At 56.1% G+C, this 11,835-nt stretch overlaps 1 protein-coding gene across 1 annotated transcript; it reads right to left on the bottom strand.

The window, feature by feature from the left end:
• Positions 1–9,375: 9,375 nt before the first annotated feature.
• Positions 9,376–9,924, bottom strand: TMEM275 (transmembrane protein 275). Its single transcript, XM_028142251.2, has one exon. The coding sequence runs from the start codon at positions 9,910–9,912 to the stop codon at positions 9,376–9,378; it is 537 nt and encodes a 178-aa protein (XP_027998052.1). The 5' UTR covers positions 9,913–9,924.
• Between the last annotated feature and the right edge of the window lie 1,911 nt (positions 9,925–11,835).

Below are 11,835 nucleotides of genomic sequence, written 5' to 3'. Positions count from 1 at the left end.
GGAGGGGGGGAGAGAAAGTGGGAGGGGGGCGTGGGGTGGAGATATGCTTCCAACCTCCCACATACTTCCACACACTCCCAATTACACACACACCTTCCCCCCTCACAACCACACGCGCTCACACCCATATCTTCCCTCTCAGACACATGGGACATGCTGACTTCTGCACTGGACCACACAATCTCAGGATGTCTGTCTGTCTACCATGTATTACTCGTATATTACCCCCACCCCCCATACAAGCCCTCACACACAGAGACCATGGTCTGTCACCTGGATGCTCCACATACACTCGCCCCATCCCCAAGATGTGCATTTTTCCCGGCTTACACTCCAGACAGCACCACCCAACACTTAGACAGTGACACCAACTCCCCTCTACATGGGCCTCTCCAGCCACACTGCCAGCTTGGTGCCCAGAGATGCCCCATGATTGCTCCCCTGTGCCTGCTGAGGATACTGCCCAACTACCCACAGGTGGCGAATCAGACCCGGTCCCAGCTGCTACTGTAATGGCCATGTTCCTTGATCCCCACATCCATCCCCACACACACCCCCTCTGGGGGCCACCTTCACGGGCATGTGACTTGTGCAGTTACATAGGACCCACCTTGAAATCCTTAATTTCTTAACAAGCAGTCCTGCATTCTCATATTGCACTGGACTGCATAAATTGTATAGCTGGTCTCATTTCTTCATCACAATCTCCCTCGACTCACCTGGCCCTTCTGTTGCTTCAGAGACTCAGAGTCTCCAGAAAACCCTTGCTTCTCCCACCTGTCCAAATGCTTCCTCTTGCTCTTATAGTTGAGACTTCCCTGTCCGTACCCATCCCTCATTAGGCAGCTGAGTGTGATGGGTGGAGGGAGCTACACACCTCCTCCTAGTGTGGCCTTGGAGCTCAGTGTTCCCATCTGTAAAATGGGCGCATAACAACATGTACTTCAGGGCTCTTTGTGAGGATTAAATGAGATAACAACTGGACAATACTGAGCACAAAGCCTGGCATTTAGTAAATGCTCAAAAAAATCTTGTTATTAATGCTATAATTGCACTATTATCAGTGTGGTAAACAACAATAGACTCAGGCCCTGGCCTATAGAGAGAGATTACTGGAATAATTGCACATGCATACATGTAAAGTAGCAGAGGCGAATGAGCAGCACAGGTCTCCGGCCTCATGGGGCTTAAAGCTAACAGTAGAGGCAATCTGAGGCTAGGATCAGGGATCGGTCTAGGGCAGCTCCCAGCTCTGTTAGAGGTTCAGAATGGGGCCAGGATCAAAGGTTTGTATGTGGCTGAGATCAGGGATCAGTTGGGGCCACAGGTAGGGCTCAGTCTAGGGCAAGTCGGGGCTCAATAAGGGTCAGAGTTGGGGCTCAGGATGAGGCCAGGGCTGAGCTAAGTGTGTGACTGGTGCCAAGTCAGTTTCATTCTAGCATTAACTCACTGTGGGGCTGTTCAATAAGCTGCGAGGCTTCTGTGAAATGGGGAGATCTTTGCCTACCCCCAGGCTGTGGGAATTGAGCGAGTGGTGATGAAAGTTTAGGATTAAACTGCTGCCACTGCTGCTAATGCTCCCAGCCTGGCCCCCTGGGGCTCTCCTCCCCCGCTGCCAGGCCAGGGAGGCGGTGCCATCATCTCCCACATCTCCAGCTGTGGGGAACCACCACCTCAGCCCGAGGTCCTTTCCAAGAGGAGTCCTGGGATTCCGAAAGCCCTTCGGACAACAAAGGCCACAGGAGCGATGTTTCCTCTGGGGGCTGGCCGCCCAGTGGCTCCTTTATCTTGGCAGCCAGGCTTGAAGAGCCATTCTTGGAAAGAACTTCTGAGGGGCGTGTGCGGTGCGTGTGAGTGTGAGCATGTGCCCACAAAGCCGCTCTTTGTTGCCCTCTCCACCTGAGCAGCTGGCAGACCTGGCAGCCTGGCTCCTCATAGGTCACCCCACCCTTCCCCTCACCTCCACACAGACGTGCTGGGCAGCCAGCAGGAGGGGACACTTTCTTCTCACACTGTTCTGGGGTGTCCAACCAAACTGGACCCCCACTGTGCCCTTCCCATCTGCCTTTGCTCTTGCTGATCCCTCCTTCTGGGAAAAGCCTATTCATTCTTTAGAGCCCACCCACCTGACACCCTCTCCAGGAAGCCTTGTTTGATTATCTAGGGGAGGGCAAGCCCCTCCCTCTCCAGCCCTCTAGGCCCCCACAGTGCAGGTCTTATCCACACCCAGATGGAGCTCCCTGAGCAGGGCCTGGCATGGCCCAGAGCCTGGCTCAGAGTTGGTGTTGAATCAATACCATACTTGCTAAATTGAACTGGAGGGGCAGTGCGAGGGTTAAGCTCTTGTCTAGGGCCTCAGGAACTGGCTCCTGTCTGGCCTTGCTGTGGGGCCCTGGCTGCTGCTGGGCCGCTAACTCCTGTGCAGAGGTTGGAGTGTAGTCTATACAGGCCATCAGCCTGCCTCAAACAGCCTGGCTTTCTGAATGTCCTCCTAGGGTTTTGATTCTCTGTGATATTTGCCCTCCAGTTTCCTCAATTGTTCCATCTGAGACCCCTGCCCATGCTGAGTACACGCAGCTGCAGGTGCAGATGTGGCTTAGAGTCACTCATGTGGCAAAGGCTCAGCAGGGGCCCAAGGAAGTGGGATGGAAGGGCCTCCAGGGACAGCACCCAAGGATGAGTGCGCACCATCTGGCCATGAAAGGGCTTCTCCCTTTCCTGGTCTGTCACCTTCCTGGCATCCTTTAGAGATGAGGTTGGATCTGAGGCAGGGACCTCAGGACATGGCTCTCTCCTGGCACGGGCTTTAGCTCCCTCCTCTCAGTCTTGAGCACCAATGTCCAGAGTTCAGGGACCACACCCAGTCTTTGTGAGGTGGGTGGGTGGGTGGGAGGGGGCCTCAGTCAACTAATGTTTATTGAGCACCAACTATCTGCCAGACACAGCCTGGACACTGGGGATGCAGTGCCTGTGCCCAAGGCACTTAGCACTGCTGCAGAGACAGACAACAGATAGGTAAGCAAATACATTTGGGGTGCTGATTAAAGGTTATAAAAAAACTAAAATAGGGTCTGGGGTCAGGGGTCAGGGGTCAGCCAAGGAGACAGATGGAATGACCAGACCAAGAGTTAGGACAGAGATGACCAGATAGATCGAGGGATAGGTGGGCAGGTGAGGAGAGGTTGGCTCAGGCCTGGAGGCAGGACTGAAGGCTCCCAAGGGAGAGGGGCTGGGAGGGGAGGCAGCTATTAAGCTGATGACTCCAGGCCCTAATCCTGTGCCAGGACGAGGCGGGCAGAGTGTATGGGGGGAGGAGAGCACCCCTGCTGGGGTGTAATTTCACGCTGAAGGGCCTGATGGGGCGTCCCAGGGACTGATCCTTTCTGGATCAGAAAACCCACTTCCCTTTGTCGCATGCAGGGCGATTAACGCCTTAACCCTTTGTGGGCTGGCCTAGGACCAGCCCCGCCCCATCGTACCTCCAGCTCCGTGGGACCTGCCCAGAGCCCTTTGCTTCCAGCCCAGCCAACAAACGCTTGGACCATGTCTGCAGGGAGGGGGGAGCTGTAAGGAAAGCCTGGGGATGGATCCTAAGACAACTTGTCCACGTCTCTGTTTCCAGCTCCCCTGAGGCCTTGTGCCCCCAGAGAAGTGAGCTCCCCACTCCACCTGCAGGTTCTCTTTTAGCTCAGTTCAAATCCAGTCTCCTGCAGGAAGCCTGGGGTCGAGTCTAATCCACCACCACAGCCCCATACCTGTCCTGTGATGGGGTGCTCACTGCCTCCCAGGGGAGCCCCTCTGACTGGCAATAAGCACTTCTCCATGAGGAATGACCATTGGCTGCCCCAGGAGGCCAGTCCCCTAAACACTCACAGCCATGCCTCCAGTAACACCCCAGAGACAGCCCTGGCCGCATTGTCCGGTGGCGGCATTGCAGGCCTGGGCAGGTCATCGCGGTCAGCCCTGCCTCCATGCCCTCTCCCTCATGTCTGTTCAAAGACACCCCAGGAAGTTGTCTTTTCCCCGGCCCCGCCCTCACTCCTCCCAGACTAACTTCATTGCACCCAGTGTTGGCGCTCACTGCCTCTTTCCTCCCAAGCTGCCCTGGGATGGGGGAGAGGGGCAGGGACTGGCCGGACCTCCTCTAAGCTCCCAGGGTCCCTAAAACCCCAGCCCCATTAAACGAAATCCCCTAAATGTTATTTACACTTCGGAGTCTTAAAAACCATTAACAAAAGCCACTTAATTCAATTATCTTCCTGGCTGGCTCGGTTCTCAGCACTGAGCCCGGCCTCCCCTTGTTGCCCCCTCCCTCTACCTCCCAACCCCCGTCATTGTGTCGGGCTAATGAGGTAAACTGAAGCGAGCCCTGTCCCCCCTGACAGGTTTATGAGAATTTAATAAAGCGTGGCCGGGACCAAATGAGTTGCCTCAGCCTCGGAGAGCTCATTGTCTCTGGCGTCAGCGTTTTTTGACTCGAGCTGCCCCCTCCCCCGCCTGGCTCCTGCCTGGCTCAGTCCTCACCGCCACCCTGGGTACCTCCCAAGGTGAGCCCGAGGCCGGTGGGCCTGGCAGAGGCCAGCTTGGTCCTGCAGGCCCGAGGCACCCAGGCGGCACCCTGGGTAGGACAGAAACTGAACTGGTGGGGGAGCCCAGAGAGGGGCTGCACGGTCCCTTGTGGACCTCCCTCCTCACACGTCTAGGACTTCTGCCTCCTTACCCACACGGCCTCCGTGCTCCTGTCTCAAGGGACGCAGCCAACCTGAGGCTGGAGCCTGCCGGTGCCACCTTGTGCATGACTCCTCTTTTCTTGCCTGTTTTTGAGTGACCAGCCAGATAACTTCCCAGAGCAAGGGAGCGTTTCCTCCTGCCAGGGCGCAGGGCGGGGACATGGACACAGTGATGGCTTGGTCCCACTCTCTTCACAGAAGTTCACCTCCTCCTCACATTTCCCCTAGAAGGTAACAAGGGCTGCAGCACAGCCCAAAGGGAAGGGACTTGCCCAGGTTCCGCAGGAGTCAAAAGTGCAGATGGAAGAGGCTCCCCGCCTGGAGGCCCCCAGACACACTGGCAGCAGGAAGGCCCCGCGCCAGAGCCCCAGGGGCTCCTGGAAGACCCAAGCCGTCCTCTTCCCTCAGATCCTGGACAGCCTACAACCAGCCTTCCTCTGCCTGGCCAACATTCAGGAGTTTCTGGACCATTCAAAGACCCAGGAATCCTCTCTCCCCCTCAAAAGTGGCTCCAGGAGTTACTTCCTTTTGGGACTAAAGCCTGGCCTATGGGAGACTCATCTGAAAGGTCCTTAAGTCAGTGGGGTGTTGGGGGAGCATGTCTTAGGTATCAAGGCTCAGTCTGTGACCTTGATGAAAGCTCAGTCCTTGTCCAGGCTCAGGGATCGATGTGTGGATCAGGGTTAAAGTTCAGGTTAGGACCAGATTCGGGGCTCTTTGACCAGGGTCAGGCTCAGTCTGCTATCAGAATCAGGGTTCAGTGTATGGCTCAGGGTCAGAGTTCGGTTTGTGACCAGAATAAGGGCTTAATGTGTGTCCAGGATAAAGGCTCAGTCTGTGTCCAGGTCAGGGCTCAATCTTGGATAAAGGTTGGGGTTCAGTCTGTGAACTGAGTCAGAACTCAGTCTAAGATCAGGATCAAGGTTCGGTGTATGGACCTGGCAGGGTCAGGGCTCAGAGTGTGACCAGGATCAAGCTCAGGCCAGGACTCACTATGGACTTAGGAGAGGGTTCAGTCTATGACTCCACTCAGGACTTACCTATAACCTTGACAAAGGCTAAGTCTGTTTTGGGTCAGGGCTCCCTCTGTGATAAGGTCAGGTTCCAGGGTTGGAGGTGTCATTTAGTCAATCTGGTTGACTTAACCTCTCCGATCCCCTCAGCTAGTGCACCCAACTCTCCACTCCTCCCATTCCACAAGGCCTTGACCCTCAGACCTGGAAAAGGCCAATGTGTGCAGGCTGCCTGGGCTGTAGTCTCTAGCCCGCCGTGTGCCCAGGCTGCCCTCTAGTGGCACTCTCCAGCAGTTTCTATTTCCTCAGGCTTGGCCCATCTCTATGGCCATTGCCTACTTTTGGGAGCCTAGCCCTCAGGCATGTCCATCAGTGTCCATCTAGCCATCTCTACAGTCCCACGTTCTCCAGCCTCTTCACAAAGAAGTAGAAAGCAGGAAGTGGCCAGGGGAACTCCCCCACACAAAGGGAGCTTTTCACTTTTCCTGCCCAGAATTGGCTCCTTGATCATTTTCTCTTGAGTCTCGGCTGTGGGATAGGATTCACATATTTTACTAACTCAACGAATATTTGTTGAGCACCCACCTTGTGCCAGGTAGGCACTGAGTGCACAGCAGTGAACAAGACAGCAGTCCCGACCTCTTAGAGTTCACAGTCCACTCACTTCTTCCTAATCCCCGACTCCCCGTCCATAGACCTCATCGTTGAGGCACGGGCACCAGCAGAAGGGTAGGTGAGATTCAGAACTGGGCAACTTAAGGTACCTTCTCTCCCCTAGACTTAGAGATTAGACTAGTCTAGATTCTGGGTTCCGTCTTCATCTCTCCCATGTGCCTCATCTGGACTCATGGCTTAGCCACCACCCAATGCCAGTGGCTTCTAAATCTGCATCCCCTCTGCTCTCTTTCCAGAATTCAGGGTGTGGCTCCAGCTCCAGGGGAAGTTCCCCTGAGCTAACAGACCTTTCATCTTAACACAGCCCTTGCTTTTCCTCCAGATATGCCCAGCTGCTTGAACCAAGATTCTAGAACTTTATCCCAGATTCTTCTCTTTCACTCTCCTTAAACTCCCCCAACAGGAAGACCTCAAAAATGATGTCAAATCTGTCCACTTCACAGACACCACTCCAGTCCCAGCCCCCAGCATGTCTCACTGCAATAACCTCCTACCCCATTTTTCTCTTGTCCCCAACACTGTTTTCCACACAGCAGGCAGAGCGCTATTCATAAATCAGATCATGCTTAAAAACCTCCAGTGGCTCCCATCTCACCAAGAATAAAATCCCAACTCCTCATCCTGGCTTACTCAGCTTTATATGAGCCGAGCAATAGTTCCTCCCCGCCAAGTTCATCTCCCACCCCACAGCCCTTTTTTCCTGGCCTGACACTGGAGGCCAAGTTCATTCTCACCGTAGGGCTTTTGCACTGGCTGTACTGCCCTAGAGAGGCCTGAAGGAATGTGAGGGGAGGAGTTCCCTGGTAGGGCAGGCCTGGGGTGGGGGGGTGGGGGATGTCGCTAGGGTGGCTGATTGGAAACTGCGCCCTGGGGTGTAGAGAATACCTTCTGGTGTGCCTATGGAGAGGGAGCCACCACAGATGGAACAAATGACCTTCAGCCGGGCATAGCAGAGGAAGAGAGACTCCAGGGAGACAATGCCTCCCCCTGCCCCCACCTCACTTCCATTCTATTCATTCACACCATCTCTCTGTGGCCCACTGCCTTGAGCTCTTATCACCTGTTTATTCTTCCTCCTCAGCAGCCAGGCTCCTGGATCTGGAAGTCTTCTTGTGGGGGGAGAAGAGGAAGATGATGTGCAATTCTAGGCCTCTGCCAGCAGGTGGAGAGGGGTGTGGGCTGAGCCTAGCATCCTAGGGCTAGAATCTGGGGTGTCTCCTCCTAAGAAGGTGTAGGAGAAGGGTGAGCCAGATCACACCCCAAGGCAGCATCAGCAGTGGCCCCCTCACCTCCTACTCTACCAGCAGCAGGTGGCGTCTGAGGCTGCAGACCAGTGAACCAGAAGAGGCAGGACTGGAGCCTGGGGTGGGGGCCTTAACACACCACACACACACACACACACACACACACACACACACACACACACAGTGGGGGTGGGGAAGTGTGCTGGGAAGAGGTCATCAGCTCCAGGGGCTGGATTCTCCAAAGGTTAGGGCCCATCGACCCATGTGAATTAATAGCGATGGCCTGCTCAGCACCTATGGAGATAGATTCCCTCGTCCCCAGGTCAATGGGAGGGCAGACAGCAGGACAGGCAGAGGCAGACACGGGGCTCAGGGGAAGGAAGACAGAGCCGCAGGGTTGGGAAGAGCCTGGGCCCAAGCAGAAGAGCAGCGAAGCCCACCCTGGAAAGAAAAAGGGCGGCTGAAGAAGCCAAGGGCGGGTGGGCAGGGAGTCATGGTCAGCAAGGGGTTGTGGTCCAGTGTGTGCCACCATCCCAGGCACTGCTGGCCCGGGGCCCCGCAATCAGAGGAGGGCCTGGCCCAGGGTTGCAGCATCTTCCCCCCAGACTCCAGGTCCTTTGTTTTTTCTTGCAAAGCAGCCTCTAGCCCTCTACCAGATGCCCTCACCCACCCACACAGAACACAGCTAAGCCCAGACTCTGCCAATCCCAGCCAGACCAGAAGAAAGGACTAGGATTTGCATAACCCTGGGGAGCCCTTCTTTCCTCACATCTCCGCTGGGTGACCACCCCCACATGCATGTGTGGTGTTAGTGTTGCCCACCCCCTATCTCATGCACACAGCCAGGCGATCTCACCCACAGGCACAGTCGTTTGTGTTCACTCAGTCCCCCAGCCTGACACACCTGTTCCCCAGTTCACAGGCACCCCCAGTCTGTCTTTTGCTCAGTCACACACTCCTCTCCCCTAGGTCTCCAAGGAGATGGGAGGACCCCAGCCCAGGGCCCTGTAATCAGGCCCTCCCTCAGGGCTGCACAGCCACATCGGACTTGACTCCAAGGTGCTTTATTGAGGAGCGAGCACAGAGAGAATGCACAGGAGGAGCCCTCATTGGGTCACCCCTGTGGGGCCCTAGCCTCAGTTCCCCCTGCACCCAAGTTGAGGGTGGGGTGTGTGCAACCCAGTTCTACCTCAGGGACTATCCTAGCTCAAATCAGAACCTCCATCCTCCTCAACTAATCCCAAAAGGTCATGGAGTGGAGATGAGGAGGGCGGGGAGGAGCAGAAGGGGGAGCTGGTGACCTTTCAGTGTGTAGGGACAGGAGACAGCCGGGCTGATATTCCTCCCCTTCTCCCCCTATCTCCCACCCCTGGTAGTTAGTCCCTCTCAGAGTGGCTTTGTTCCCAGTGCCCAAATGCCCTGGGTAGTGGTGTTAAGGGACTCGAGGTCCAGGGGCCCAGTTTCATTAAGTCTGGGAGTGAAGTAATGTAGGGCCCAGCAGACTCCACCTAAAGGGCCAAGGAGCTGCCCCCTCCTGGGGTGAGGGGCATGCCTCGACCCATTCTCCCCCTAACAGTCCCAGAGATGGGACACATGAGGCCACGTGTGCACAGCACCCGAACCTTATGTAAATGTCCTTTTCTTGTCTTCTGTTTGTTCTTACTTGGCACTGAATGGAGGGACCTGGGCCAGGAGAGTCCGAGACCCCGGCCGCTAGGGGGCGGCACGCTCCCGGGGCAGGATGAGGCGGTCCCCGTTGGTGCGCGGCGTATAGGCGGCCGCAGGCGCGGAGGCGTCCAGGGCGAAGGGGCCGGGGTCGGGGCCGGGGCTGGAGTGGCTGGAGGACGCGGACGAGGCGGCGGGGCTGAGCTGAATGGCCGTGGTGTCCTGCGCCGTGCGCTCGCTGCTCTCCATCTCCAGCGCCACCGGCCCGGCGCCGCTGCCGCCCCGGCGCGGACCCTTGGCGGCCGCTGAGTGCGGGCGGGCCCCGGGGCCCCGGCGGCTACACGCGCAGCAGGCCGCGAAGAGGCCCAGCGCCACCACCAGCAGTGCCGGCCCCACCACCAGCGGCGCGTAGTGCTTCGGCGGGAAGGAGGCGAAGGCGCCCACCAGGGTCACGTTCACGCCCGCCAGCAGCACGCACAGACCGCAGGCGCAGCACAGCGCGGGGGACCGCAGCTCCGGCAGCCAGCCCCGCGCGCCGGCGGGCGCCTGTGCAGAGGGCCCTCCACTCTTCCCTTTGGGCGGCATCGGTCTGGGGAGGCCGAGCACCCATCAGGCTCCTTCTGGCTGCCGGCCCGGCCGGGCCCCCATGTCAGCGGCCAAGCGCCCAGTCATCCTGTGGGACAGAGCAAGAGGGAGGGGTCAGCAGCGTATCTCAGGTTCCAACCCCACTGTCAGTTCTGGGGCTACATCCAGTGCCTGGGAGTGCACAGGTCACCTTGGCCAGCCTCTGCCTCTGGGAACAATAGCCCACCGGGAGAGAGCCTCCCTTTGTTTTCCTACCCAGTCCCTGGAGCCCTCTGGCTAATCTGCCTCTCTCCTCCAGACAGACACAGCCTCTCCACCTCGCCTCCTCCAGGAAGCCTTCTTGGGCTAGTTAAATGGAGTGAATGGCTTCAAAGTGCTGGAATGAGAATCAGTATCAGTAGTCCTAGTTAGAGGGCAAGTGGCCACTCTTGGGATTTAGACACCTCCGCGCTTCTCCCCCACCCACCCCCCATCCCCCGCAGGGCCTTATAAATCATCCGGTATAGCCCCTCCTTGCCCAGAAGAGGTCTAGCAAGTTACCCCAGATCCAGGACCAGGACCTAATGACCTGCCTCCTGGCCTGCATGTCCCCACCTTAGGCTCTGGTAGGCACAGCAGTGACGTCCTGAACATCAGGTGAGGCCCTGGAGTGAGTGACCGACCGCATGAGAGTGAGGAGCTTCTAATGTCTCAGATGGGCAGTGAGAAGGGACAGTCCCTACGTAGGCTGGGTTTGGCTGGAGCAGACCCAAGGCCCCAGCTTCTTTCTAGCTGGGAATTCTATTAGATTCCAATCCTACCTCCATCCCACCTTGCCCAGCCCCGCTCCCCCAGGATTCTACTGTTGAACCTGGACTCACAAGCCTGATCACTGGATGCTAGAATTCCTTTCTAGGATTCTCTAAGTATCTGGGATCCATCACTGGATTCTAGAATTCGGAGCATGCATGCACAAGCAAACGTAAGGTAATTGGAGTCTAGGGATTTAAGACTTCTATTGAGAATTCTGTTCTATAACGTGAAGTCATAGGTATGAAGGCCCTCAAAGGATGAGATCATAACTGTGGAGTTGTGTTAAAATTATGAAAAAAATTTCATAAAAGGGCTCTGAGTGGGGATGAGAGGCACATAATCAGATGGTACCACACCTGGGAACAGAGCATGCAGGATAAGTAAGGGAGCCTGACCTGGACAAGTGGTCTGTCCAGGCTTCAGTGTTAACACCTGTCATGTAGGGCTAATAAGAGAACCTACCTCAGGGTGTAGTAATAATTAAATGCTTTAAGCTAAATCAAATGCTTAGAACAGAGCCTGGAACAAAGTGTAAATTCCATGAGTGTTAGCCATTTGCCAGTGCGGTAGTTGATAGACAAGGGGGCAATAAGCTCTCAGATCTGGGAGGTCAGCCTTGTTTAGTTTGCAAAGAGAACAGTGGTCTGTCCCTCCGGTGGAAGTGCCCAAGCAACAGGCTCTGAGTTGTCCTGTGGGTGTCCCAGGCCTGCACACAGTGGGATGGAGAGAGTTTGATTACTTGTGAATGAAAATGAGGGCAGGTGCCAGAGAGGGGTAGCTCAGGTCCTCACTCTGGACCAGGTTTGAACCAGCCTGGCCCAAGCAGGACAGAGAGCCTGGCAGGGGCAGGGACACCTCCATTTCTGCCCAGATCTGATGACTCCAGGGCTCCCTTCTCTGGCTCCATAGTGAGAGGTAGCAGTTCTATTGGGACTCCAGCCAGAAGCACCTGGCTGACACACTGTGAAAGTGGCACAAAAGTGGTGTAAGCTGGCAGGAATTCAGAAATCCCCAAATCTTGGCAAAAAAAGAAAGACAACACAAAACCAAAAAATAACACACCCCATGTTGACCCTTGAGGGCATTTACAGACCACAGATTCCTCAAGAAGTTCCACATTTGCATGAACCA

The sequence above is a fragment of the Eptesicus fuscus genome, chromosome 9, assembly GCF_027574615.1.
Source record: "Eptesicus fuscus isolate TK198812 chromosome 9, DD_ASM_mEF_20220401, whole genome shotgun sequence".
Taxonomy (NCBI): Eukaryota; Metazoa; Chordata; class Mammalia; order Chiroptera; family Vespertilionidae; genus Eptesicus; species Eptesicus fuscus.
The sequence above is the reverse complement of the archived record's forward strand: the minus strand, read 5'-3'. Positions and strand labels throughout refer to the sequence as shown.

Coding starts and splice junctions, on each gene's coding strand:
- TMEM275 (XM_028142251.2), bottom strand. CDS start 9,912: ATGCCGCCCAAAGGGAAGAGTGGAGGGCCCTCTGCACAGGCGCCCGCC.